This window comes from Diplodia seriata (assembly GCF_021436955.1).
Source record: "Diplodia seriata strain FDS-637 chromosome Unknown scaffold_5, whole genome shotgun sequence".
In the NCBI taxonomy this organism is placed as follows: Eukaryota; Fungi; Ascomycota; class Dothideomycetes; order Botryosphaeriales; family Botryosphaeriaceae; genus Diplodia; species Diplodia seriata.
In genome coordinates this window covers 536556-558968 of record NW_027117312.1, presented here as the reverse complement: position 1 = coordinate 558968, position 22413 = coordinate 536556, and the positions used below count along the sequence as shown (strand labels likewise).

The following is a 22413-nucleotide window of genomic DNA, read 5'->3' as shown; positions in this document are numbered from 1 at the left end:
GGGCACGCGGGGACCAAGGGCATCGGCCCACCCTGCTGCAGCCCAGCAACTCCTCTACACTACCGTGATGGCCGTCAGCCTGAGTAAGGGTACTCGCCTCAGCTACGGCGTGCGCCGTGAGCGTCGGTCAGCCGGCGGCGGGCTGCTATTTCCACCCGTCTTTGTGCCACGGGTACAATGGCCGTCAGCCTCGGGTGCCTTGGCGGCCCCCAGCGCCGCCTGCGCCTGGCGCTCCGTCTTTGACGGGCGTGACAGGCCGCCCCATTGGCTGTGCCCGGCGCGGGCTGGTGTTGCGTCCTGGCCGCAGCGGGCGAGCGTCGAAAGGTTTATAGCAGCCGGAACAAATGCGCGCGCGCCTGGCCTCTGCGTGATTTTGTTTGATGAGCGGTGACGGAGTGTATTATTCTGTAACTGCTGCTCCTCCGTAATTCCGCCTTGCAATAGCACTGGAGCGCGACTTAGCGAGCAGCGAGCGCAACCTGCTATCAAGCACATCCCTCACCACACAACCTTCCTTTTTCCCATTCCCACCCAGACCCACCGCACGCCCGCTGCGAACCCGCCCGTCCCATCCGTCAACCCTCCTCGCCGTGCTGCCTGCCGCGCCCCTCTCCAGCCGTGGCGTAGCTGCTGGTCCTGCCCTGTCTCCAGCACCGTCATCCAGCAGGGGCAACCGCCTTGACGGCTCTTCCAGCGCGTGTCCGCGCCGGCCCTCCCAGCTCCATTCACTCTCGCCCGCGCCCACGCGCCTACTTATTGCTCGTCGTGCCTCGCTCCGCCGCGCTTCGCGACCGGTACGCAATTCCCTCGTCCCCGCCGCCGCCGCCTCCACCGCTCCCCGAAAGCGCCTCGACACCCCCGCCCGCCGGCGTTGATGGGCGAGTACAGCAGTACTGAAGCACACGCAGGCTGTCCCAATCGCGCCCTGGATTCCCCAGACACTCTCTTCTCGCGCCGCGTTTCGGCAGGACGTCCGCTGGCCCTGGACCAGTACACCTCCGCTCCCCAGCCGCTTCTCGTCACACCCCACGCCGCGCAGCAGCCGCTCCTGCCCTACCACCCGCTCCTTCGCTCTGTGCACATCAACAACCTGCTCCAGAAGAACCTGCTCGCGCAGTCGCCCCCCGCCACCACCGTGTCTCAGGAACAGCACCCGAGGCCCTTGGCGTCGAGGCCGGCACAAGAGACCACAAAGAAAGCGCAACCCAAGCCGCACCCTGCGCCACAGCACATCGATGGGAATAACAGCGTGCCAAATCGAGCTACGAGCGGTACATCGCAGGTGACGGACTCCGCAAGCATGGCGAGTAGGGGGCCAGAGGGGGCCAAGCATTCCCTTCCCGCGCGCCCGCCAATGACTTCACATCACTCAAACTCGGTCCCTTCGACACCCCACCAGCATGCTCGGGACGTTGCATTTCGCTCGAGAACACCATCGCCGAACGGCGCTCTTGGCAACCACTCTCCGAGGTCCGTCTCCTCCGAGGCAAATGGCACTCTGCCGTCACTACGGAAGCAGCCGTACAAGTGCAAATATGAGACGGGTATTGCTTTTGGTAGGCGTCGGATGGGCTACGACAACGCCGACATGTTGGAGAGGGCGCCAGTGCGGCCCAAGCCCTCCCTGAACCCCAAAGAAGAGGAAAAGCTCAGTGGCGACATGAGAGAACTGTACGACCGGTTATTGCCGTCCGAGGAGAGCCAGAAGAGAAGAAAGCTCTTGGTAGAAAAGCTGGGCCGGATCCTGCACACGGAGTGGCCTGGGAACGAGTTCAAGGTTCACGTCTTTGGGTCATCAGGCAACCTGCTCTGCACCGCCGAGTCTGATGGTACGTGCCGACCGCTACTGTTGCATCTAGACCTCATTAACCCCCCCGACAGTCGACGTGTGTATTCAGACCCCAATGAGGAAGCTTGAGAGCGTGCATATGCTGGCTGAAGCACTAGCAAAACGTACGTTAGAACCCTGCAACGTTGAAACATTCTTGCTGAAACAGGTGCAGACGGCATGAGCAAGGTGGTGTGTGTAGCTTCGGCAAAGGTTCCCATTGTCAAAGTCTGGGACCCCGAACTCGAGCTCGCTTGCGACATGAACGTGAACAACACGCTTGCGCTGGAGAACACGAGGATGATCAAGACCTATGTTCAGATTGATGAACGTGTACGTCCACTGACAATGATCGTCAAACATTGGACGAAACAGCGGATCCTGAACGATGCTGGTACGTTTCATGTTTCGAATTGCACTACTGGCACTGACGTGTATAGCAATGGGTGGGACACTGAGCTCCTACACCTGGATCTGCATGGTCTTGAATTTCTTACAGACTAGATCCCCGCCGGTGTTGCCTTCGTTGCATCAAATGCCCTTCGAGAAGCATCTAACCGACACTGGAGAGGAGTCGAGTTTCTTTGACGATTTGGAGCAGATTCGCGATTTCGGAAAGGACAACAAGGAGTCGTTGGGACAGCTGCTCTTTCAGTTCTTTCGATTATATGGTCACGATTTTGATTACGAACGTGATGTGGTCTCCGTCCGGAACGGCAGGTTTTTGACTCGGAAAGAGAAGGGATGGGAGGTGGACAGCGGCAACAAAGAGGGTCGGTTCCGCTTGTGTGTGGAAGAGCCTTTCAACGTTTCTCGGAACTTGGGCAACTCCGCTGATGATTACGCTTTCCGTGGGATACATTTGGAAATCCGCCAGGCTTTCGAATTTCTAGTGGATGGTGGGCAACTGGGGAAGGTATGCGAGCAATATGTCTTCCCCAAGGAGGAAAGACCCACTTTCCAGAAACCGCCACCGGCACCGAAACCGACCCTTACCCACAGTACTTCACCATCGCGGCGGGGTGGGCGCGGTGGCGGCAACCGTGGTAACAGAAACCACTACAACCAGAGGAACAATCAGGGCGACCGTAGTAGGGCTTCAAGTGGTGCGAACTACGCGAACGGGCTTCCGTTCTTAAGCCCTCCTCTTGCAGGAGCTGGGCCCGATTACTTCGCTGCTACCACTGGAGCGTCTTTGCACGAGCAACTATACAAGCAGTATCAAATGCTTGAGATGCAGCAGCATAGCCTAAAAGCCCAACTGTTCGCCCAGGCACAGGCTCGTGCGGCACAAGCGCAAGCTATTGCTCAGGCTCAGGCTCAAGCCAGAAACGGCTCGAGCCATGGATCGCCACCCAGAACGCAGTATGCGACGGCTCAAGCCGTTTCCAGAGATCCAAACGAGCCACCTGCCACTGCACCACTCATGCCCCACTACTTGTATCCGTATCCGAATGGGTTTGAGCAGCCTCAGCCGATGTCTCAGTCTCACTCTCAGGATGGAATTCGGACAAATCCTTCGTCGCCATCATTACCTCTAAGTATTCCCACGCAAAGGCGCAGCGCTCACCGGGCTACCGTGCCTGAAGGCCAGGCAAACAGCTCCGTCAGGTCCCACTCACAGCCAGCGAGAGCTGACCAGAATGCCCTGTTTCTTCCTGGCTATCCGCCAATACCCAGCTATCCGCCCAACCTCATGGCCTATCCAATTGCGCGATCGTCACAGGATACCCAGACGGCTCAGCGGCAACCGGTGGACGTTCCCCAGCACCATCCCAAGGGCCTTCAGATCGTCCCTGAGCATGCCCAAAACGGCTCGCCGAAAGAGTACCTCGGTTACTTTATGAACGAGTCTCCGCAGCCGTTCCGTTCACAAGATTATACCGTTCAGCAGATTCCGTCTTTCCAGGAACTGGTCCAGAGGCGTAGAAAGGTTTCGCCGGAGTTGGCACCTCCTCAACCAAGTCAGGCACAGCAGCACATCTCGCGATCGCCATCTCCCCTGGGGCAAAACCACAACAGAAGTTATTCTACGGGAGTTCGCCCGACGGCTGTAACTTCTGCATCGTTACAAGTACCTGAAAAGCCAGCACAAGTCGCCACCCCCGTTGAGTCAGGTCCTGTCATTGTGAATGGCTCATACCGCGCGCCGCAAGCCAGAGAACAAAGAAGCATACCTGAACACGTCGATACGAATGGGTACATTGACAGAGATGCTCCAGCGCGACCAGATGAACCGTTTCATATGGAGATGCCAGAGCAACAACAACAGCGTCAACTGTTTGCAAACGAGGTGTTGCGTCGCCATTTTGCTTCATCCGAGCCTGAAGGTTCAAATGGCATTGACATGTACGGTGCAGCGTCTCAAATAGCTGTGCCGAGTTACACGGCGGCTGGATCCGGCGTTGTGAATGGCTACCCTGTCAACGGCGATGTTGATTACTCCACCCCAAAGGCTGCCCCGTCGAGCACTCAGAACATCCCACCATGGCGTGTAAAGTCAACCCCCAACGGAGTCTCGCATCTTGACACATCAAGAACATCTGCCGCGCCTGCGCAGACAGTGAAGTCAGCCGTCCTGCCTATACTGTCCCCTGTCCAGGAGACTAGGACTCCATCGCCAACGGCTAATCGTGGCGCGCTGTCTGCGGGTCTCCAGCCTTCCAACGGCACCTTGCACAGCAGCGTTGGCTTCCCGGAGAAGGAAAATCAGGTGGCCCCATCGCGATCTGGGAATGGGCACAACGTGAAGCAACCTCATTCGAAGAAGGAGAGCCCGATCGCCCATGAGAAGTCCGGCAATAAGGGCGGTGGGGGAGGAAACTCGTCCTCGAACAATGGCTGGCAGAAATCGAGCGGAGGCAAGAAAGGCGGCCGCAAGCGTGCCAAGTCAAACGCCAGCAAGAACGGCGAGCACAAGGGAGGCGAGCCTCTTCCGGCCAACGAGGCTGACCGCAAGGGAGGCTAGACCATCCAGCCGGGCAGAAGCCTACTGGTCTGCCACGTTCAGCCAATCGGGCCTTACCTTTACCAACATAAGACTGCATCACTTGGATACGGCATACGGAGAAGAAGTGTCGGAGCATACGAAGCCTTGTGCTATCGATTGACGGGTGTTGCTCGTACAATGTCGAAATTTCGGCCTCAAGCTACAGCCCTTCCTTGCCGGTATGTGGCCACGGAAAGGCTCATTGGTGCTTTACGGAATCGATTGAAGGAACGAAAAGCTGCTAATCCCCGGAAAAGCTCTTCGAATTGGCCTGTGCGAAGGCCTTCGGCCCGGCAGCAGGCGTTGGAAACTATTTGATGAAAACGACAGATGCAGCAATAGGTGAGGTCACGATATGGATTGGCGGTATTTGAACATTATGGCAACGAAAAAAGAAGGTCTTTTGGAAGGCAGCAGAAGCAGAAATGAAGACATCGAATTTCGAAGACGCGCAAACCGGCAACCATCGCACCGCTTGGGTTGATGGACGGAAACGAAACCTCGCTTCTTCCGCGGCACGTCCGTACCGGACTTCACGTTGCAGCTGGATTCTAGTACTTCGGATCGACATCACCAATGCTGGATTCAACGATGCGCTGAGAGGTGAGGAAAATTGCCAGAAATGCTCGTTTGGCAGCCGAGAGTTACACTGGTCAGCAGTACAGAAGCCACCGCTACCCCACAGGTGGCTTGACGTTGAAGCCGAAACAAAACAGCGGAAGGAATGAACGACTGATGTCAGGTTGATTTGGTTCATTCCACTTGTTGCAGATTCGCCTGCTTGTTTTCCAATGCCGGATACCTGCATTTTTTTTTTTTTCCATCATGATCTTAGGGTGCGTTCTTCATTGTTTCAACAAGGAATGGGAAACGTGATTGTGGGGAAGGTTGAATTTACTACTTCCATCATCAGGGGCAGCACAGGCTATGCATAAACCGTACAGCACATAGCGATCGGGGTTTTTGGTCTTGTTTTGTCATATCCAACTCAAGTCTTTCTCCGGGGTGGGTTCAATGGGTTCTGAATCTCTTCTTGTCCTCTTCCGGTTTTTCTTTCATCATCATGAGTGGGGCTTTTCTTGGATTTCATTTTCTGTTTGCGTTTTTGATTGGAAGCATGGCATACATTGTACAGATAGACCGGCCGGGCCATTCTCCCGGGACCCAAGCGAGGCGCGACAGATAGGAAAGACGAAATGAGGGATGAGTACATGAAAAGAGAAGGCCCCTCATCAACTGAAGCAAGACCATCAGCGAGTCCTCCCCGTCACGAACAGCGCCACCGAAAGTTCCTGGCACTGTATCCGAGATTCGAAATGTCGGGAACAGGCGGGACGGCGCGGGAGGAGGAAGCGAAGTTGGCTCAATTCGCAATGTCAGGTTGGAACGTGTACGAAGATGGAGGATGTGACATTTTGGGCGTCGTTTTTCTTTTTTCGTTACTCTTGCGACATCTTTGGTACGGTCACGCAAATCTCGTGAAGCATTGGATTGATTAGCACACGCATACACAAGGGTGGGATGGTTTTGTCTTTTTGCGGCTTTCTCGTTTCGGATGGCGGCATGTCTGGATGTTTTTCTTCAGCAAAAGGCTTCTCATCCTCTTTTTTGGTGTTTCCCTCTCAAGATCGACTACAACTAAAACCGATATAGATGAAACTGAAACAAGAAAAAAAAAAAGTATGATATCTTGACTATGTTCGTATTTGCCGCTTGTGGTGAAGTCTCTAGGATGTATTTCTCGAGGGTTTATTGATGAACCTCATATCCCGTTCCATACCTTGATGGAAAGGGAAAGGGAGCGCAGGATTCAAGGTGACGTAATTACATCATTCCTCTCCCTTTCCCTCTTGACTCCCGCAGAGCGCTCCTTCCCTTCCCGGGCACACAGCCCTTGCAGCCGGGCCACGAAGTCGTATCGTTCTTCCTTGGTTATTTGTTTTCGCCACCACCACTTTGGCCCGCATTGCCTCGCTTGGCCGCGACCCCGGGCAGGCCGCCGGCCCGCGTGCCGACGACGGCGGCGCATTTGGTGTACGACGCGCCCGGCTGCATATTATCGTAGCAGTACCCGTGGATTTTGGCATACAGATAACGCGCCCAGGGAGGGGCCGTCTAGATGGCTACGTACCAGGTACTAGATGAAGTGTAAACCTTCCGGGAGGGAAAGGAGGAAATCCAAATGACTATATACATTAAATAAAGGACGCCTGAGACGCAGTTGACCGGAACGGCGGGAAGCTGACGACGCTTTACGGAGAACTGATATTAGGCTGTATATGAGGGCCCCGTGCATGCTCCGGCTTGGTTCAAGAACGAAGGAATCACTGAAAGGGAATGTGGCATTGACCACGTGATGGAACTTGGAAGAAGAAATGGTTGCGTCTCTAGGGAATACGAGTTCTCCATAGCCATGGATGCGCGTGGTCACACCCCGCCCTATGGCTGATCGATAATAGCGTTGACGATATTGGCGGGGCTGGTATACAAGCCCCCGCCAAACCTCACAGCAGGCGACGGAGAAAGAAAATGAGCCCCACCCCACTTGTCTTACAGAGATACTGCACCAAACTCACGCAGGCAATTCAATACAGTATCTTGACGCGATTGCCTGCACTCAAACCTCATGTCTGTGTCCGGCTATCAGATCCAATTACCTACGCGCGGAGAGCGCAACTTTCTCGGCGGGATCTAGAGGGCTCAAATCCTTCATACCCTGCTGTAACTGGTGGGACGTCATTGACATGTAAATTGAATATGGCGCGGTTGATTGCGAACAGTGAGGACCTCACCGAACGTTCACGAGTTTACGGGATGCGCTTTGCGGATTGAATACAATAATGAAGCTTTTTGAGACCAAAGAAACCCAGAAACACCCGCGAGCTCCCTACCTGAATGAATCTATAGAAAGAGACAAAGCAAAAGAAGTAATAAGAACATAAAGATAGTAGGTCCGCTAACTCCACAGCTGTGGTTTGCTCACAGTACCATACTTAGCCTGCCAAGCGAAGAAGTAGAGCAGAGCCGCCAGAGGCTGTCCCACAAGGCAGAAACTGATCCAAAAGATCATGTTGCCGATCACTTTGCTCTGCAGACCCTTCATCTTGTGGATAGGATCTGTGATCATGATGAGGGGGATCTGGAATATCATCCCAGCAAAAGCGACACCTGGTACCGAGTCAATCATCAACAGACAGTGGGATAAGAACAGAATTTGACATACCAATAATGTTGTGGGTTGGCACACCAACGGCAAGCTCGTGCAAAGCACCAGAGAACAAGAAAACCATAATCTGCGCGAGGACAGGTGGAACGCCACGACCGCACAACGGGCTGTAAATGTGCCTGCGCATGAAGCTAGCCACAGGCTTGTTCCATGTGACCCAGTAGATACGGATGCTTGGAGCGTTCCACCATTCCGTGTAGAATTCTCGGTCTCCGAAACGCATGACCTCGGCGAGGGCGTTCAGGAAGGAGTGGAAGAAAGCCATGAAGCCGGCCAGCCAGCAAAAGAGCGAAATGGTGGAGAGCTTCAACATGCGCTCTACAATCGACACAAGGTCAAGTGTCGCAATCTTGTCCAACGAGTTCTTCAGCAGAGGCGAGGCATACTGGGCGGACGCAATCCAGATGACAATGCCGAGGCCAAGCACTTCACCGCAGCGCTTGAAGACAAAAGACCATCTAATCTTATCGGTGCGAGGGTAGATGGGCTGATAGACCAGGGTGGGAGCCCACCAGAAATACGTCAGGTTTTTGATTGAGATGTTCTTCGGATACGGGCACTCCTTATAGATGTCCGGGAGTGGAGCGGTGCCAAAGTCGTCAAGCAGAGCATGGCGGAGATCACGGTTGGTGAAGGCGTAGGAGCATGTTTTCAGCCAGACAATGATGGCGTGAAGCTCACAGAGCGTGCCAATTCCGGGGTGGTGGATCCAGTAGTAGACGACAGTCGAGGCAACCAGGAGATTCAGCGTGGCATTGACGCCATGGGCAAAGGCAATGAGACCCCATGTGCTGCGGAACTCGTCGCGTCCCGCCTGCACGTCTTCGGGCGAGTCAGCCTTCTTGATCCGTGCGATGGCACCCTTGGCTTGTTGCGCTGCAGCGAGCTCGATGACGTATGCGACGAAGAGATGGCACGGGACAAGGAAGTAGAGAATGGAGCCGTAGACGACGTCCTGGCGGCGATAGTCGTGGCAGCGAATGCAGATCAAGACTCCGTACTGTGCGCGCCAGGGTCAGCAAAGTTCGGCTGGGGGTGGAGCTTCGGCAGTACCTTCCGGAAGTTCTCAATCATCAGGCGCAGGTTGGAGACGACTTCATAGGTGGTGAACGGTTAGCCACGGACCCCTGACGCTCCTGGGGGAGACGGCATACTCAGCACCAGGAACATGAGGTTCCGGAAGCCCACAAAACTCGGCGGCTTCTCCGCATCTTGGCTGAGGCATGACGGGCGCGCCAGGTGGTGGACAGCAACGACATGTCTGTATTTCCCAATTGATTTGGCGCCAGAGCCGGCGCTGGAGCTCTTCGCCTCGCCATTGGCGACAGGGGTTTGGCAGGGGTCGGGTTGGGGTGTAGGGGCAGTGTACTGCTTGTCCGGGCGGGCGATGGGTATGTCGGTGCTCGTCGACACGGCGGTCTCAACGCTGGAAGCCATTGGGGTGGCGGCTGGTCGGGGACGGCGCTCGAGGGCGGGCGGGGTGGGGGGAGGGCTCAGGGACAGCGAGGAAGGCCAGCGCGGCGCATTGGTCGTCGGGGTCACGGAGGGCGAGGCGACAGAAGCGACGGCCAGACAGCTATCGCGAGCAGCATTCCGGCGGCGGGCCCAATCAGCGGCTATGCGGAGAGCTCGTTGAGCTTTTCTGGCGCGCTGCAGCTTGTCGAGCGCCCAGTGCCCAGGATCCGCCCGCTGTGCCGCCCCTCCCTGCTCCGCGCCTGCCCGCTGTGGCTGTGGCGCACCCGCTGGCCCTGTGGCGCAGCCCGGCGTTGCTGGTTGCCAACGCCCGCAGCACAAGCACAAGCGCGTCAAGCTTCCGCGACCGCGACCACTCTCTGCCGACTCCATGCTGCGCCCCACGCTCGCGCATCCCCAGTCTCCCCGCGTCCGGTGCCAGTCCGATCTCCGCTGAACTGCCCGCACCATGGATCGCGAGTTCCACTACCAGACCGGCGGCCACGATGGCATTCCGCGCACCAGAGCTCGCCGTATGCTTTCCTTCCCTTCCTCGAGCTACAAGCCCGCCACTGACCTCTATCAGGCGCTGCCACCGACTATGGCTCGACAATGGTCCAATGGGCGCGCGTGCGCCGTCCGCGCTACAAGGGGCTTCCGCCTGTTGAGGTCGAGCGGCCCAGCATCAGCTACATGGTCGACGTATGTATCGAAGGACGCCTTGCTGCACAAAGCTGACGCGCTTCAGATGATCCCGCCGCTCGCTCGCCTGGGCTCCGCCGCCGATACCATCCCCGCAAAACACCTCCACGCGTCACTGAACAAGGTCAAACATCCTATCAACGTTGTACGATGGACGCCAGAAGGCAGGCGTCTGCTCACTGGCTCGACGAGTGGAGAGTTTACGTTATGGAATGGCATGGGCTTCAATTTCGAGACCATCATGCAGGCCCACGACTCCGCCATCCGCGCTGCGCAATACTCGCATAGCGACGATTGGCTGGTGTCGGCCGACCAGGACGGCGTGGTGAAATACTGGCAGACCAACTTCAACAACGTCAAAGCCCTCCAAGCCCACAACGAGCCCATCCGTGATCTGGCCTTTGCCCCTACCGATTCCAAATTCGTGACTGCTTCCGACGATGCGACATTGAAAATCTTCGACTTTGCTGGTGGAATTGAAGAATCCACCCTGACCGGTCACGGCTGGGAAGCCAAGACTGTCGACTGGCACCCTACTAAAGGCTTGCTGGTCTCGGGCTCCAAGGATCATCAGATCAAGCTGTGGGATCCGCGGACAGGCCGTTGCCTGACCACGCTCCACGGTCATAAGAACACCATCTCCAAGACTTCTTTCGAGCGTACACAAGGCCAGCTCCTTGCCACATGTGCGAGAGACCACACTGCAAGGATATTCGACCTACGTATGATGCGTGACGTCCTCCTTTTACGTGGTCACGAAAAGGACATCACCACATTGGCATGGCATCCGATTCACCGCAATCTCCTGTCAACAGGAGGAGTTGACGGAAGCCTTTTCCATTACCTTCTTGACGAACAGAACGCTCCGCCGGGCATCGAGGCGACAATGTCTCCGTATGACAGCCCAGATCCCTCAAACGCACCTGCACAGACTATCTACCCCGCCCATCGGGTGCCGCAAGCCCACGATTTCGCCATCTGGACTCTGGATTGGCATCCTCTTGGGCACATTCTCGCGTCTGGTTCCAACGATCGAATCACCCGCTTCTGGACGCGAGCGCGCCCGGGAGAGACTGTTCCGTTCAACGACCGATACCACATCGGCCAAGCTGCCGCTGAGGCTCAAGGCATTTACGACCGACGCGACGCTCGGAGACGAGCGCAGGAAGAGGAAGAACAGGAAGCTGAGGACGAAGCCGAAGGCCTTGTCGATCAGAAGATGCCGGCAAAGCAGCCCACGCTACCTGGCCTTCCTGGCCTGGGCTTCGCCGACGGCTCAAGCATCGGCGGCGCCCAGCTTCCTGGTCTCGGTGGGCCCACCACGAACGGACCGGTGGTCCCCATCAACATACCACCTCCTCCTCCACCGGGATCGGGTGCTCCACCTTTCCCCGGCCCCGGTGGCATCCCAGCTCTGCCTCCCGGCATGGATCCAACCAAACTCGCGGAGATGATTCGCAGCGGGCAGATCCCATTACCTCCCGTCCCGCCCCCGAACGGTGGCCAGGCCGGCTCGTTCCCTCCTCCACCCCCCGGATTTCCAGGCTTCCCCCCGCCACCCTTCCCGCCTGGCTTCGCGGGCTTTCCTCCGCCGCCGATGCAGGCTGGGCAGCCTGCGCAGGGCGTACCCGGTGCTGGCGAGGACAGCCGTGGGAGAAGGAGAGAGCCGCTGCCTAGCCAGAAGGAGAGCTTAAACGAGCAGATGAGGCAAGGGAGGTACAGGAAACCGAGGTGATGTCTGAGTAGTGATGGATCTCTTTCTGGGGTGGGAGATGGTGGATGAGTTCTCACCGAGCTGTATACCATGGAAACTTTTCTTCGTCAATGGCGTTTTCAGAGTATGGATCTTGCTTTCCGTGGTGGGAGGGAAGAGAATCAAAAACAGAAGCATGGCGTCTCACGTGGTGGCAATTGGACCCCAACAGTAGCATTACTTCTCACTTGGTGAAGCACGGGCGGCTACATGTGCACGAAGCGAGCTCTTTGGAATAGCAAAAATTTGAATGTATGGGTCGGAGAATTATCCGGGTTGTTTCGCGCAACGAAGTCTTGGTGTTTCACGAGTCGCACAAAACATCCGCCTAGCTCGTTCTATAGTGCGTGTGGGAGCTCCCAGGCGGTAAACAATCATTGGCTCCGGCAACATTCTACAAGCTTCAGCAGCATTCCGCCAGCACGAATTGTTCGGTGCAATGATGTTTGTACGTGCAGAGGTAAGCCGCGTTGATCAGTGTTTCCAGAAGTCGACGATTTACTTTGTGATGGTGCATAACTGCGCGCGATATGGCCGGGTTGCGTGAGAGTCGCTGCGTTGATCCGCAGGGACAAGGCATGTCGGTCGTCAACCCAAGACCCAGGTGATTGGTGGCCTGTTTCGAAAATCTTGATCGATGCATTGCGCAGATGAGACAGATCCGATTGTCACCGCCCCTGACGAGGAGGGTGATGATGTGTACCGCTCGCGGCAACGATCGAAGTTGGAATTAATAAGAGAGCAAGAGATTGTCGGTGAGCAGCGTGATGTGTTTCTTTTTTGTTTTGTTTCGTTTCATACATCCCGGACCGATCCGGCACCGCGGCGCCGGCCCGTGGATCGAACGCTGTATTGACGAGAGGGCAGAGTTGGGAAGAAGTGCGGCGAATGAAGTTGGTGTGCTAGTTGACGAGCGTACTACCTTCTCTCCAGGAGATACGCCGGGCTTGCGATCCTTTGACTTCACTTGATCGTAGCTTTGTGCAACTTCGATGGTTGCGCGTCACCCTGAGAATCTATTCTCAACGTGGAGGTCACGTATGAACGAGCTTCCCGGGACTGATTGAAACTGCAACATGTCCGGCTGGGTGACACAGTGACCAAAAAAAAAAATTTAAAGAGGGGAAAATCCACAGCAACAGCTGTGCTGTACATGAGATTGACTTCAAGAAGAATGAGACGAGGTAGCCGGACTCAGCGTATCAAGTATCGCTAGTTAAGCAGATGTGGAAGAAAAGTCGCGGGAAAGGGGCTTCACAGCAGCAAAGCGAAATGGACTTATGGAAAGAGGAAGTTGAAAAGATGCGGGGGGCTTGGAAAGCCAAGGGACGACATGATGGAGGAATCAGGCCATTGGTTGTAGACGAACAATAGTTAAATGCAAGAAAATAGTATACACGCCAATGGGAAGTGTATAAAGGTGCGTTGAGACGGAAGTAGCCAGTGCACAGGCACGTTAGAGACGCCGACGGAGCGCCTCCGGCAGGAAGCACTTGGGGGTCTCGACCATAAACAGGAACGAAGCTTCGGCAGTGGTGGTGTCAATCAGGTGGGGTGAGAGGTCAAGGTCAAAAGGCCCGCGGCACGCCCGCTGGCGCCGAAGGTGAGACATGGGCGGCGATCTGGAGGAAACACGCCTGGCGGGCTCGGACGGGGTGTCGTTCGCGTATGCAGGCGAACTGGAGAGCGCGGCAGTCGGTGAGGGTTGAGTCTCCAGCGCCGCAGCGTACAGTGATGGTTCTTGCAGACAGTCAGGAGAGGCAGGGCGTTGGAGGCAATGATGGCCGTGGATGGCGCGAGGATGTTGACTAGGGCTCGTATCCATCGAGGGTCCAGTGTGCCAGGCACGGCAGGCGGAGATCGGCGCCGAGGCAGCCACGCAACATCCTCTTGCGGCTGCGATCTGCGCCACCGCTTCTCTCACGCCTCGCCCGGCCAGATCGTCACCACCGCCGCGCCGAGATTATGACGCCGGAGAATTCGCGCACTGCAGGCCGATCGTGCGTGCCTCGGCGACTCCATATTGCAGGGCTCATGCTGCGCTGCCATGCACACGCACACGCGCGTTCCCCACGCTCGGTAACGCCGCCTCCACTGATCCTGCTCCGTCCAAATGACTGATCGCTCACCAGCCGTCGAACCGGAGCGCGTCCCGCCCGCTTCGCTTGCCGTTGCCGTCCGGCTGAGCTGCCCGCCCGTCGTGCGTCTGGAGAAAAAGAAAGGCGTCGGATGCTCCGTGAGCGTCATCACCTAAGCCGTTCATCACCTCTCCCGGCAAAGCTTGGCAACGGCGACGGTGCGGCCGAGCCTGACGTGCTGGGTTGGCTCCCTGCCGGCACCGAGACTACGTGCCACCGGTGTTGGGCTAACGAAGTCGCCGCCTTGTCGAGAGCCGGCCAGCTCGCCGCCCATGGCCACCGGGGGGCATGAAACGCCTGGTGGAGCGTTCGTTCTTGGCCTGTGGCAGCGTCGGCTACAAGGTTGTCCTGAGCTCGCAGCGCGGAACTGCGGAAGCGGCGTCGTCGACCCTCTCTGCTCCTCCTTCGCGCCGCCATTGGCCATTGCTCTCTGTCCCTTTTCTTTTTTCATCTCGCCTGTGGTCGCCAACTTCAGTGCCCCGCATCATCCATGCTTGCATTGTGAATGCCGTGCGCGGTGATGAGGAACGTCTCAGCGAGACGCACCGTTCCTGCAGCCCGCGCCAAATACAGCCTCTTGGCTCCTGCATCGTGCCAGGCGCCAGATCCTCTGCAGCAGTCGCCAGCCATGGCGTCGGACTCGCATTTGCAAGGCCTTCCTGGACTGCCTCCCTGCCGTGGGTCCGCCCGCCAGAACAATCAGCCAGTTATGCACAGACTGCCCGGGGCATGCCCTTGCCTACACGCACAACCCCGGCCCTTATCGCGCCGGGGTGCATACGACAATGGGACGAGGGCGGATGTGATGGACTGTGACAAGGCCGTTCCGATCCGGTGTATCGGGTTTCCTCCCAGGAACGTGAAGATCCTCTGCCTGCTGCGGAGAGTACCCTCGCCATTAATGCGGCCGCCTGCCTTCACTTCACTCTTGTGCTTCTTCTTTTGTCCTCTCTATTGCCGCAGCGCGGGTGACTGTACTCTACTGGCATAGTGAAAAGAGACTGGTCTCTCCTTCAACGCCCCACCATTCGTTCATAAATATTCTGACACTGTCCCTCCCACCCGTTACCCTGCCGCCAAACCCGGTCCCGTTCTTTGGAAGCTTTCTATCTGGCTCTACCTGGACCACATCCGTCATCCCCACCCAGCCTACCTGAGCCCTTCGTTGGGTTGCTCCATCCTTCGCCATGGCCGAGTCCCAAGGTCCGACAGTGGTCACCATCTCGGTGGTCTTTGCCGTCATCACTTTCATCATCATGGCTCTGCGTCTCTGGGCACGTATCTTCATTGTCGAGAAAGTAGGATACGATGACATTCTGATATCAATCGGAGCTGTAAGTCACCTTGGGCCCGGATCCGACCAACTGTTCTAACATCCCGCTATAGCTTTTGGCTTGGGCGTTCGTCGTAGTAACCATCCTCTCGGTCCAGCACGGGCTGGGAGACCATTATGTCGATGTCGAGCCCCGCGGTATCCAGAACATGATCACCTACTCTCAGGTATTTCCACCACCAGGCTCTGGTCGTGGACCATCACTGACTTGAAACAAGATTGTGTGGCTTTCTTCCATCTTCTACAACGCATGCCTGGGCTTCATCAAGACTTCGGTGCTCGCGCTCTACATGCGCCTCGGAGACCGCACTCTCAGGAGAATGGCGATCATCATAACCTGCATCGTTGCTGCTCAGGCCAGCGCCCACGTCATCGTCTGTATCTTCCAGTGTTCTCCGGTTTCTGCAGCCTACGACCTCGCAATCACGAAGAAGAAGTGCATCGACATCAACGCCTTCTACCTCGCAAACGCCGCCGTCAACATCTCCACAGATGTCATGACATATACGCTACCCATAAAGACCGTACTGCACCTCCAAATCCCCCAGAACCAGAAGATCGGCCTCGGCATCATGCTCAGCCTTGGTCTATTCGCCTGCATCTCCTCCATCATCCGCATCACCTACATCCCGCAGATGCTCACGTCCGCCGACCCGACCTGGGCCATTTCGGGCGCCATGTACTGGTCCGTTATTGAAACCAACGTCGGCATCGCCGCCGCCTCGATCCCGTCATTCAAGGTCATCGCCAAGAAGTACGCCCCGCGTCTGCTCGGCAGCTACTACGAGTCGCAGCGCTACCCGTCAGGGGCCAAGCACAGCTCCAAGTTCTCCCAGGGCGCCTTCCAGAAGATGAGCGGTGCCGGAACGAGCCAGTCCGGCTCGGTCCATCTGCGCAGCCTCAACCGCGACGACCTCAACCCCAAGGAGACGTTCCGCGACGCCAAGAGCGGCGGCATCCAGACGCGCATCGAGCAGGACGCGGCGTCCAACAGCAGCGAGGAGGCCCTCACCCTGCCCGACGGCCGCATCGGAGTCCGCACTCAGATCGTCACCCAGTACGAGGCCGGCTCCGCAACCCGCGTGAGCAGTCACAGCCACGACAGCCTGTACGAGGCGGCGCCAGTGCAGGGTCAGGGAAGGGTGTAAGCGCGTCATTTTTTCATGTCTGGGAACGGTTCACACGGACCGACACTGAGGGTTTTTGTTTCGCGGCGCTTTTCGATGGGTGGATTGGGAATGGCCAGGGAGGCCGATGGCATTGGGACTATGGACATGGGATTACCACTTTCTTTTGCTTGCTTTCTCTTTTGTATGATTCCCCTTTCGGTTCTCTCGTTTCTCCCAATTTCAAAACCAACTACTTCTTAAGATACCTTGGGTGGTGGAAGTGTCTTTCTCCATGTTCCCTCTTTCTCCTTGTTACTCGAACACACTTCAAAAGTGGAGTGGGCGGACGAAAAGCCGGGGATGATCGTCTCGTAGCCCGCCACCTTTCGAACCTCATGCGGCGTCAAAGGCGCAACGGGACCAAAAAAATCATGGGAAAGGTTTTTTAGTAATAACGCAAAAGCGGTTAGGTTAGTAAAGGGAAGCATAGCATAGTACATAATATTATAGCAGCGAGTAGGCTGTGCCGCTACTTTCTGATACGCTTTGATGCACGTCACTCCCGAAAAGTCAAAAAAAGACGAGCACTTCGAACCATCGCAATGGAGAAGAGAAATAGAGAGAAACACTCGCCGTCTCGTCTCTTCCCTCAGCCGACAAGACGGGGTTCCCCCCTATCCCGTTGTTCATCAGGCGTCCAGCAGCGAACGGCAACAAGCAGCAGCAGCGGCGGCGGCGGCAGCAGTGCCACGGCGGGGATTACGCGGCGAAGAAGCACCGGGTGGTGGCCACATGGCTGCGCGGCTGCGGCAAAAGGCGCTCGGCGGGCGACGAATCGCGACCCTGGAAGCCTCAGGCAGAGATTTGCAAAGAAGGGACCAACAAGCTTCTGTGCGTGTGTGTGAGGGTGGGTGGGTGGTATTACGTATGGCGAATGACAAGGGTCGTCATCCTTCAGAGAGGAAAAAGCAAAAGAGTCCAACCACGCGAGAAGGAAAATTTCCCACGCGAGTGACAGGCAATGGTCTCGGGATTTTCCTTGCGTCTCGCCTTGCAAGTCTATGTAATGAGAAAAGTAGCGGGTAGTGGAAGGGAGGGAAGGAACTGGTGGACGGCTACGCGCGCGCGAAAACGTGAACGGTTGTCACCGTAATGAAGTGGAGAGTAGACGGACCAACGACGAATCCTTCTGGACCAGACAAGGGGAGCTCGTCCCCTCCCCGTAGATTCCCCGCCGAGCAGGCAAATGGGACCATCGCGATTTCTCTACTTCTTTCTTGTTTGCTCGCGATGTCGATGATGGGATGCACACCCGGTGCCGCGAGGAGCGACCATTCGTCTCGTGCTAGCATGTACCTAGTAGGATAGTACAAGAGTAGGCAATGATGTGTCCACTAGTCTGAAGACACCCACAACTGCCAGAGTATAGCAGGTGGACCCCCCACGTTCCGGGCCGACGCCTCATTTTTTGCTTTTTCCCTGCGTCTCCCCCTCCGGGCGGGTACATCCCCGTACTCGATGCAAAGGAACGTACTATTTCCGAAGGCCAGGCAGGAGCCGACAGAACCGTTGCTGTGTCACCTCCGAGCAACGGACTCGCGTGGCGAGCAGGGATGGGAAGGCGCCATGGAAGAGTAGAGTGAGAAAAAGCAAAGAAAACCACCGAGCAGTGTCGGTATCGAGGCTAGATTTTCCCCCGCGCTATACTGTACATCGCATGCAGTGCGCAAAAGAGCCTTTCGCTTCCTCTCGGCCTTGTTGTCCATCGGCTGCTCGGACCGTGGTCTAGGTATCCTTCGACCGCCAGATCACGCTTCAGATCCTATGGGCGCTCCGGATACCGACCGCACTGCCTCGGCATATCGTCATTGAGATGGGACGAAGGAAGGGGGAGAAGAGGGATGGGGCGAGATGTGGCCACCGGTGGCTTGGGGATTGCGCGGGCTTCCTCCTGCCAAGATGAAGATCTGGAATTCGGGTGCCGGTTAATCACTATCCGGCCAGGAGACTTGTGGGCAAAGAGCAGTACACAGTAGGGTACAAGTCAGAGGCAATAATGGCGATCTGGACGTTTCGATGCTCTCCCGGCGGGTGACGCGTGTTTTGGGGTGTAGATCACGGGTTGCCCGATTGCGGGAGGGGGGCCCTCTTGCTTAATCGGACATCCCACTCGTGTTGTGCCGATTATACCGCACTTCTTTCAGTAGATTTCTGCCTGTATTGTGTAGCTGGTCCGCCGCTTGTACGGAAAGAGGCAGGACGTCAACATGGCGAGACGTAGCGCAATCCAGGGCACAGACGTTCGGTTAAGGCGCTGAAGAAATCGAGGGTAAGAGCAGGGAGGGGATTAGAAACAGGTTATTTGAAGCGGGTGACAGGGCGAAGCCGGCGGCGTGTGCGTAGCGGGAGGGCCGAGGAGAGGGGCGGGAGGGAGGGCGGAGGAGGCTCGGGATGAGGCTCGAGCAGAGGAGTCTGTGCGCGGCGTCCTTGGCCGCGTCAGGCGACTGGCGGGAGTGGAGGATGCCTCTCGCGATCGTGGCCGTTGGCAAAGGGACACTACAAGTAGTCGTGGCGCAGATGCCAGATCCCTTGGCTGTTCCTGCGTTTTGCGGTGCCACGGCCAAGGAAGAGGTGTCGTCGCCGATGTGTTTCAACGGCGGGCCCGACAGGCGGGTGGCTTGCCCTGGGGTCGCTTGGCCGCATCTGGCCCTCTCTTGACTCGGCCTTCCGTTCCCTCGGGCGGTGGTGGCGTCCACAGCCCGTCAATCAGTTACAATGCTTGAATGCACCAAGGAATGTCAGGATTTGCGGAGGATTGAGCTTGTGTCTTCGAACTGCTGTTTCTCTGAAGATGGTTTAAGCGAGCAACGGCGCGGCAAATCGCGCCGATGCTCACGGTGATCAAGCGCTGATGCCGCGAAAGTCGAGGGCACCATGGCACCGTGGCTCCGTGGCACCGAGTGCCGCAGGCGACCGTGCCTGACTCGCGCCGCCCCGCCCCTGGTCGCTGGTTGTGGGGCGCCGGTGCACCGATGACGACCTCTGGAAAACCCTCATCCTCAGTGGGCATCGAATTGTGGACTCGCATTTGCGGCGCAGAACCCTTCTTCCCGGCAATCGGCAGCCACCCCGTCTGCTGCGCCGCTCAGGGGCAGGCGGACATGGTCAAGTTAGGCAAAATGCAAATTTTAAACCGTGACAGAACCGCCTTCGTGCATTATTGCAGCCGGCCGAGTCAGTTGCAAAAAGCCGTTGCAGCTCTCTCGGCTCGCGGAAAACACCCCCGCCGCTCCGCCATCGGTGCTCGTCAGAAGTCTGGAAGCTGTGGACCCCCCGCCATGCTTGCACGATTCAACGACATTGCGAGCTCCATCCAGCGCTCATTTGAACTTCATGCATCTCGATTACACACCAAAGATTCCCGACGCTGCGGCTATCACGATTCATGTCTCAGGTGACACGCAGGCGAGCGGTCAAAGGTCAGGGAAGATATAGAACCTCCGCTGTATAGGAGCTCGGGCTCTATTGGTTTTTAGAGCCTGCCTGCACCTGCCTATTTGACACATGAACCGCTCTCCCTCGAGCATTCCGGGTCGTTTCAGGGCCCTTGACCTCTCGTTGCGACTGCCCTTTGATACCGCCATGATGACTCGCCGCGAACAAGGTTAAATGTCGGTGACGGGCCGGCAACGGCTGTCAACCGCCTGCATACGTGGAAAGGCCTGACGAACCGGCGCATGTGAAGAGCAACAATTGAAAAGAACTGTGGCATTTGGCCTAATAAAGCATCTACAATACCCAAATATGTACATCAGAAGTCAACACATCCCCCTTCAAAAACCCCCCCTCACACGACTGGTGCCCTCCTGTCAATCGTGATCCACATGTCGGTGAAGTAACTGACTCCGCCCTTGACAAGGTACTTGCCCGGCTCCTTGGGGTTGAGGATGTTCGGCTTAAAGGTGCGGAAGAACTGCAGCGGCGCCTTGTACAGCTCCATGTTCGCAATCTCCCTGCCCAGGCAGACGCGCGCGCCGTATCCGAAACCCATGTTGTACTTGTTGAACTCCTTCGCCTTCTCCTCGCTCTCCAACCACCGCTCCGGCCGGAACAAATCCGCGTCCTCGCCGTAGATGTTCGGGTCTCGGTGGACGAGCCATGGGTTGCAGGTGAGCTCGGTGCCCTCCGGGACGTACTGCCCGTAAAGCTCCATTCCGCCCTTGGGTGCAAGACGCGGGAAGATGTTGGGCGCCGAAGGGTTGAGACGCATGCTCTCCTTGACGCAGGCAACATAGTACGGGCAGTGCTCGAGAACTTCCATGTACTGAGGCATCTCCGACAGCTTACCAGCGCGCGTGACAGAGTCCAGTTCAACCATAAGCTTGTCGTACACATCCGGGTTCGACATGATGTGCACCATCATGGCTTGGAAGGCAGTTCCCGTCGTGTCCGCGCCGGCAAGAAGAACCAGGAGAATCTCGGCCTTGATGTAGTCGAGGTCTAGCGGCTGGCCCTCGTCATCCCGAGCGTCAATGAAGCTAAAAAGGGTCAGAAAGAGAAAATAAAGAACATCAACGAGCAACACTTACGTCTGAAGCAAATCGATCCTGCCGGAGGTGTTTCCTGCCTCGATGTCCTTGTAGCGCTGGGCAATGAGCTTGTCGCGGAACCTCATCAACGTGCCGATACCAGAATCCTGCTCGGGGCGCGCAACCAAGTACTTGTCGCCAAACCACGTGCTCTTGACCCAATTGGTGAAGGGATAGCAGCGTGCCATAATACCAAACGGAACAAGGCCATCGTGAAAGCCCTGGATCAGGCCTTCGACGTCCTTGCCTTGCTCGATGAAGCCAAAGGGAGCACCGAAGCCGACCTCGGAGATGATGTCATACGCCATGTAGACAGCCCAAGGCGCGAAGTCGAACTTGTCGCCCGTCCTAGCAAAGCTGTGGTCAATCTTGCTCACCCACTCCTTCATGCGCGCATCGATCAACGGCTCCATCTTCTTGATGTTGGTGAAGCTGTAGAGCGGGGCGGCAATCTTGCGGAAGTACGAGTGCTGCTTTTGATCCTGCATGTTGAACAGAGACTCGGTCTTGCCGAAGCTGCCGGTGATGTAGTGCTGCGACTTGTTCGCATTGCGGTGATAGATTTCCGGGAGCTTGGTGGCATCGCTCACGAGGAGCATGGTAGGGGTGATGCGGATAACAGGTCCTGGGGTCAATTGGTCAGCGCGAGTCACTTCTCAAGCACTGAAGCTGCGGGAGCTTACCATGTTCCTTGTGGAGCTCTCTGAAGGTCTGGCACTCATCCTCCTTGACGTTGTGGTAGGTGATCCATAGACGGGTGACGCTTCCCCAGAAGTTGCCGGGGAACTTTGCGAGCGGGTGCAGGAAGCGGTAGTAGACTATCTGGTACACCACCTTGAAGGCGAGGTACGCGATGCCGGCGAGAAAGAGAGTCAAAAGGACGGCCATTGTGAATCCTTCGTTGTGGCACAGCACGATTCGTGGGCGGCGGAGCACATAAAAAGAGCTCGGAGGCCGCACAAGGAGCTCTCCTGGCGAATAGCGATCCTCGGTTTACACACAGCTCCTGAAGGTAAAATTGGAGCAGTTCCACGCCAGTGTCGGGCGACTGCAGCCCATAGCTCCGAGCAAACTGGGGAGAGCCATGCCACGCGGCATTGAAGCGGCGGCCAAGAGCCAGCGGCTTGCGAAGGATGCCGAAACGGGGCCTGAAGAAGAAGTGGATCGCTGGCGCACGATTCAGGCGGGCGCGGCAGCGGCAGACGCGTGCGCGGCGAGGAATTGAGAGGCGCGCGCTGTGCCGCAGGATCTCCACGGCGGGCAGGCCGCGAAGAGAAGGCGGCGCCGGCTGCGT

The 22413-nt window shown here is 57.0% G+C and overlaps 5 protein-coding genes across 5 annotated transcripts; 3 read left to right on the top strand and 2 right to left on the bottom strand.

The window, feature by feature from the left end:
• Window positions 1-874: 874 nt before the first annotated feature.
• SLS55_005172 (uncharacterized protein) lies at window positions 875-4796 on the top strand (the record flags this gene model as incomplete). Its single annotated transcript, XM_066776623.1, has 5 exons — window positions 875-1249; window positions 1400-1829; window positions 1882-1953; window positions 2004-2222; window positions 2269-4796. 5 exons carry the CDS (start codon window positions 875-877, stop codon window positions 4794-4796), a joined length of 3624 nt encoding a protein of 1207 aa, XP_066632465.1.
• A 2977-nt stretch (window positions 4797-7773) lies between these two features.
• On the bottom strand, window positions 7774-9480 carry SLS55_005171 (uncharacterized protein; the record flags this gene model as incomplete). Its single annotated transcript, XM_066776622.1, has 4 exons — window positions 7774-7985; window positions 8041-9043; window positions 9097-9137; window positions 9198-9480. The coding sequence occupies 4 exons, from the start codon at window positions 9478-9480 to the stop codon at window positions 7774-7776; spliced, it is 1539 nt and encodes a 512-aa protein (XP_066632464.1).
• Window positions 9481-9964: 484 nt separating this feature from the next.
• PFS2 (pre-mRNA cleavage and polyadenylation factor (CPF) complex subunit) lies at window positions 9965-11932 on the top strand (the record flags this gene model as incomplete). Its single annotated transcript, XM_066776621.1, has 3 exons — window positions 9965-10028; window positions 10082-10197; window positions 10244-11932. The coding sequence occupies 3 exons, from the start codon at window positions 9965-9967 to the stop codon at window positions 11930-11932; spliced, it is 1869 nt and encodes a 622-aa protein (XP_066632463.1).
• A 3343-nt stretch (window positions 11933-15275) lies between these two features.
• On the top strand, window positions 15276-16569 carry SLS55_005169 (uncharacterized protein; the record flags this gene model as incomplete). Its single annotated transcript, XM_066776620.1, has 3 exons — window positions 15276-15422; window positions 15475-15588; window positions 15640-16569. The coding sequence occupies 3 exons, from the start codon at window positions 15276-15278 to the stop codon at window positions 16567-16569; spliced, it is 1191 nt and encodes a 396-aa protein (XP_066632462.1).
• A 3808-nt stretch (window positions 16570-20377) lies between these two features.
• On the bottom strand, window positions 20378-22007 carry SLS55_005168 (uncharacterized protein; the record flags this gene model as incomplete). Its single annotated transcript, XM_066776619.1, has 3 exons — window positions 20378-21068; window positions 21120-21744; window positions 21803-22007. The coding sequence occupies 3 exons, from the start codon at window positions 22005-22007 to the stop codon at window positions 20378-20380; spliced, it is 1521 nt and encodes a 506-aa protein (XP_066632461.1).
• Between the last annotated feature and the right edge of the window lie 406 nt (window positions 22008-22413).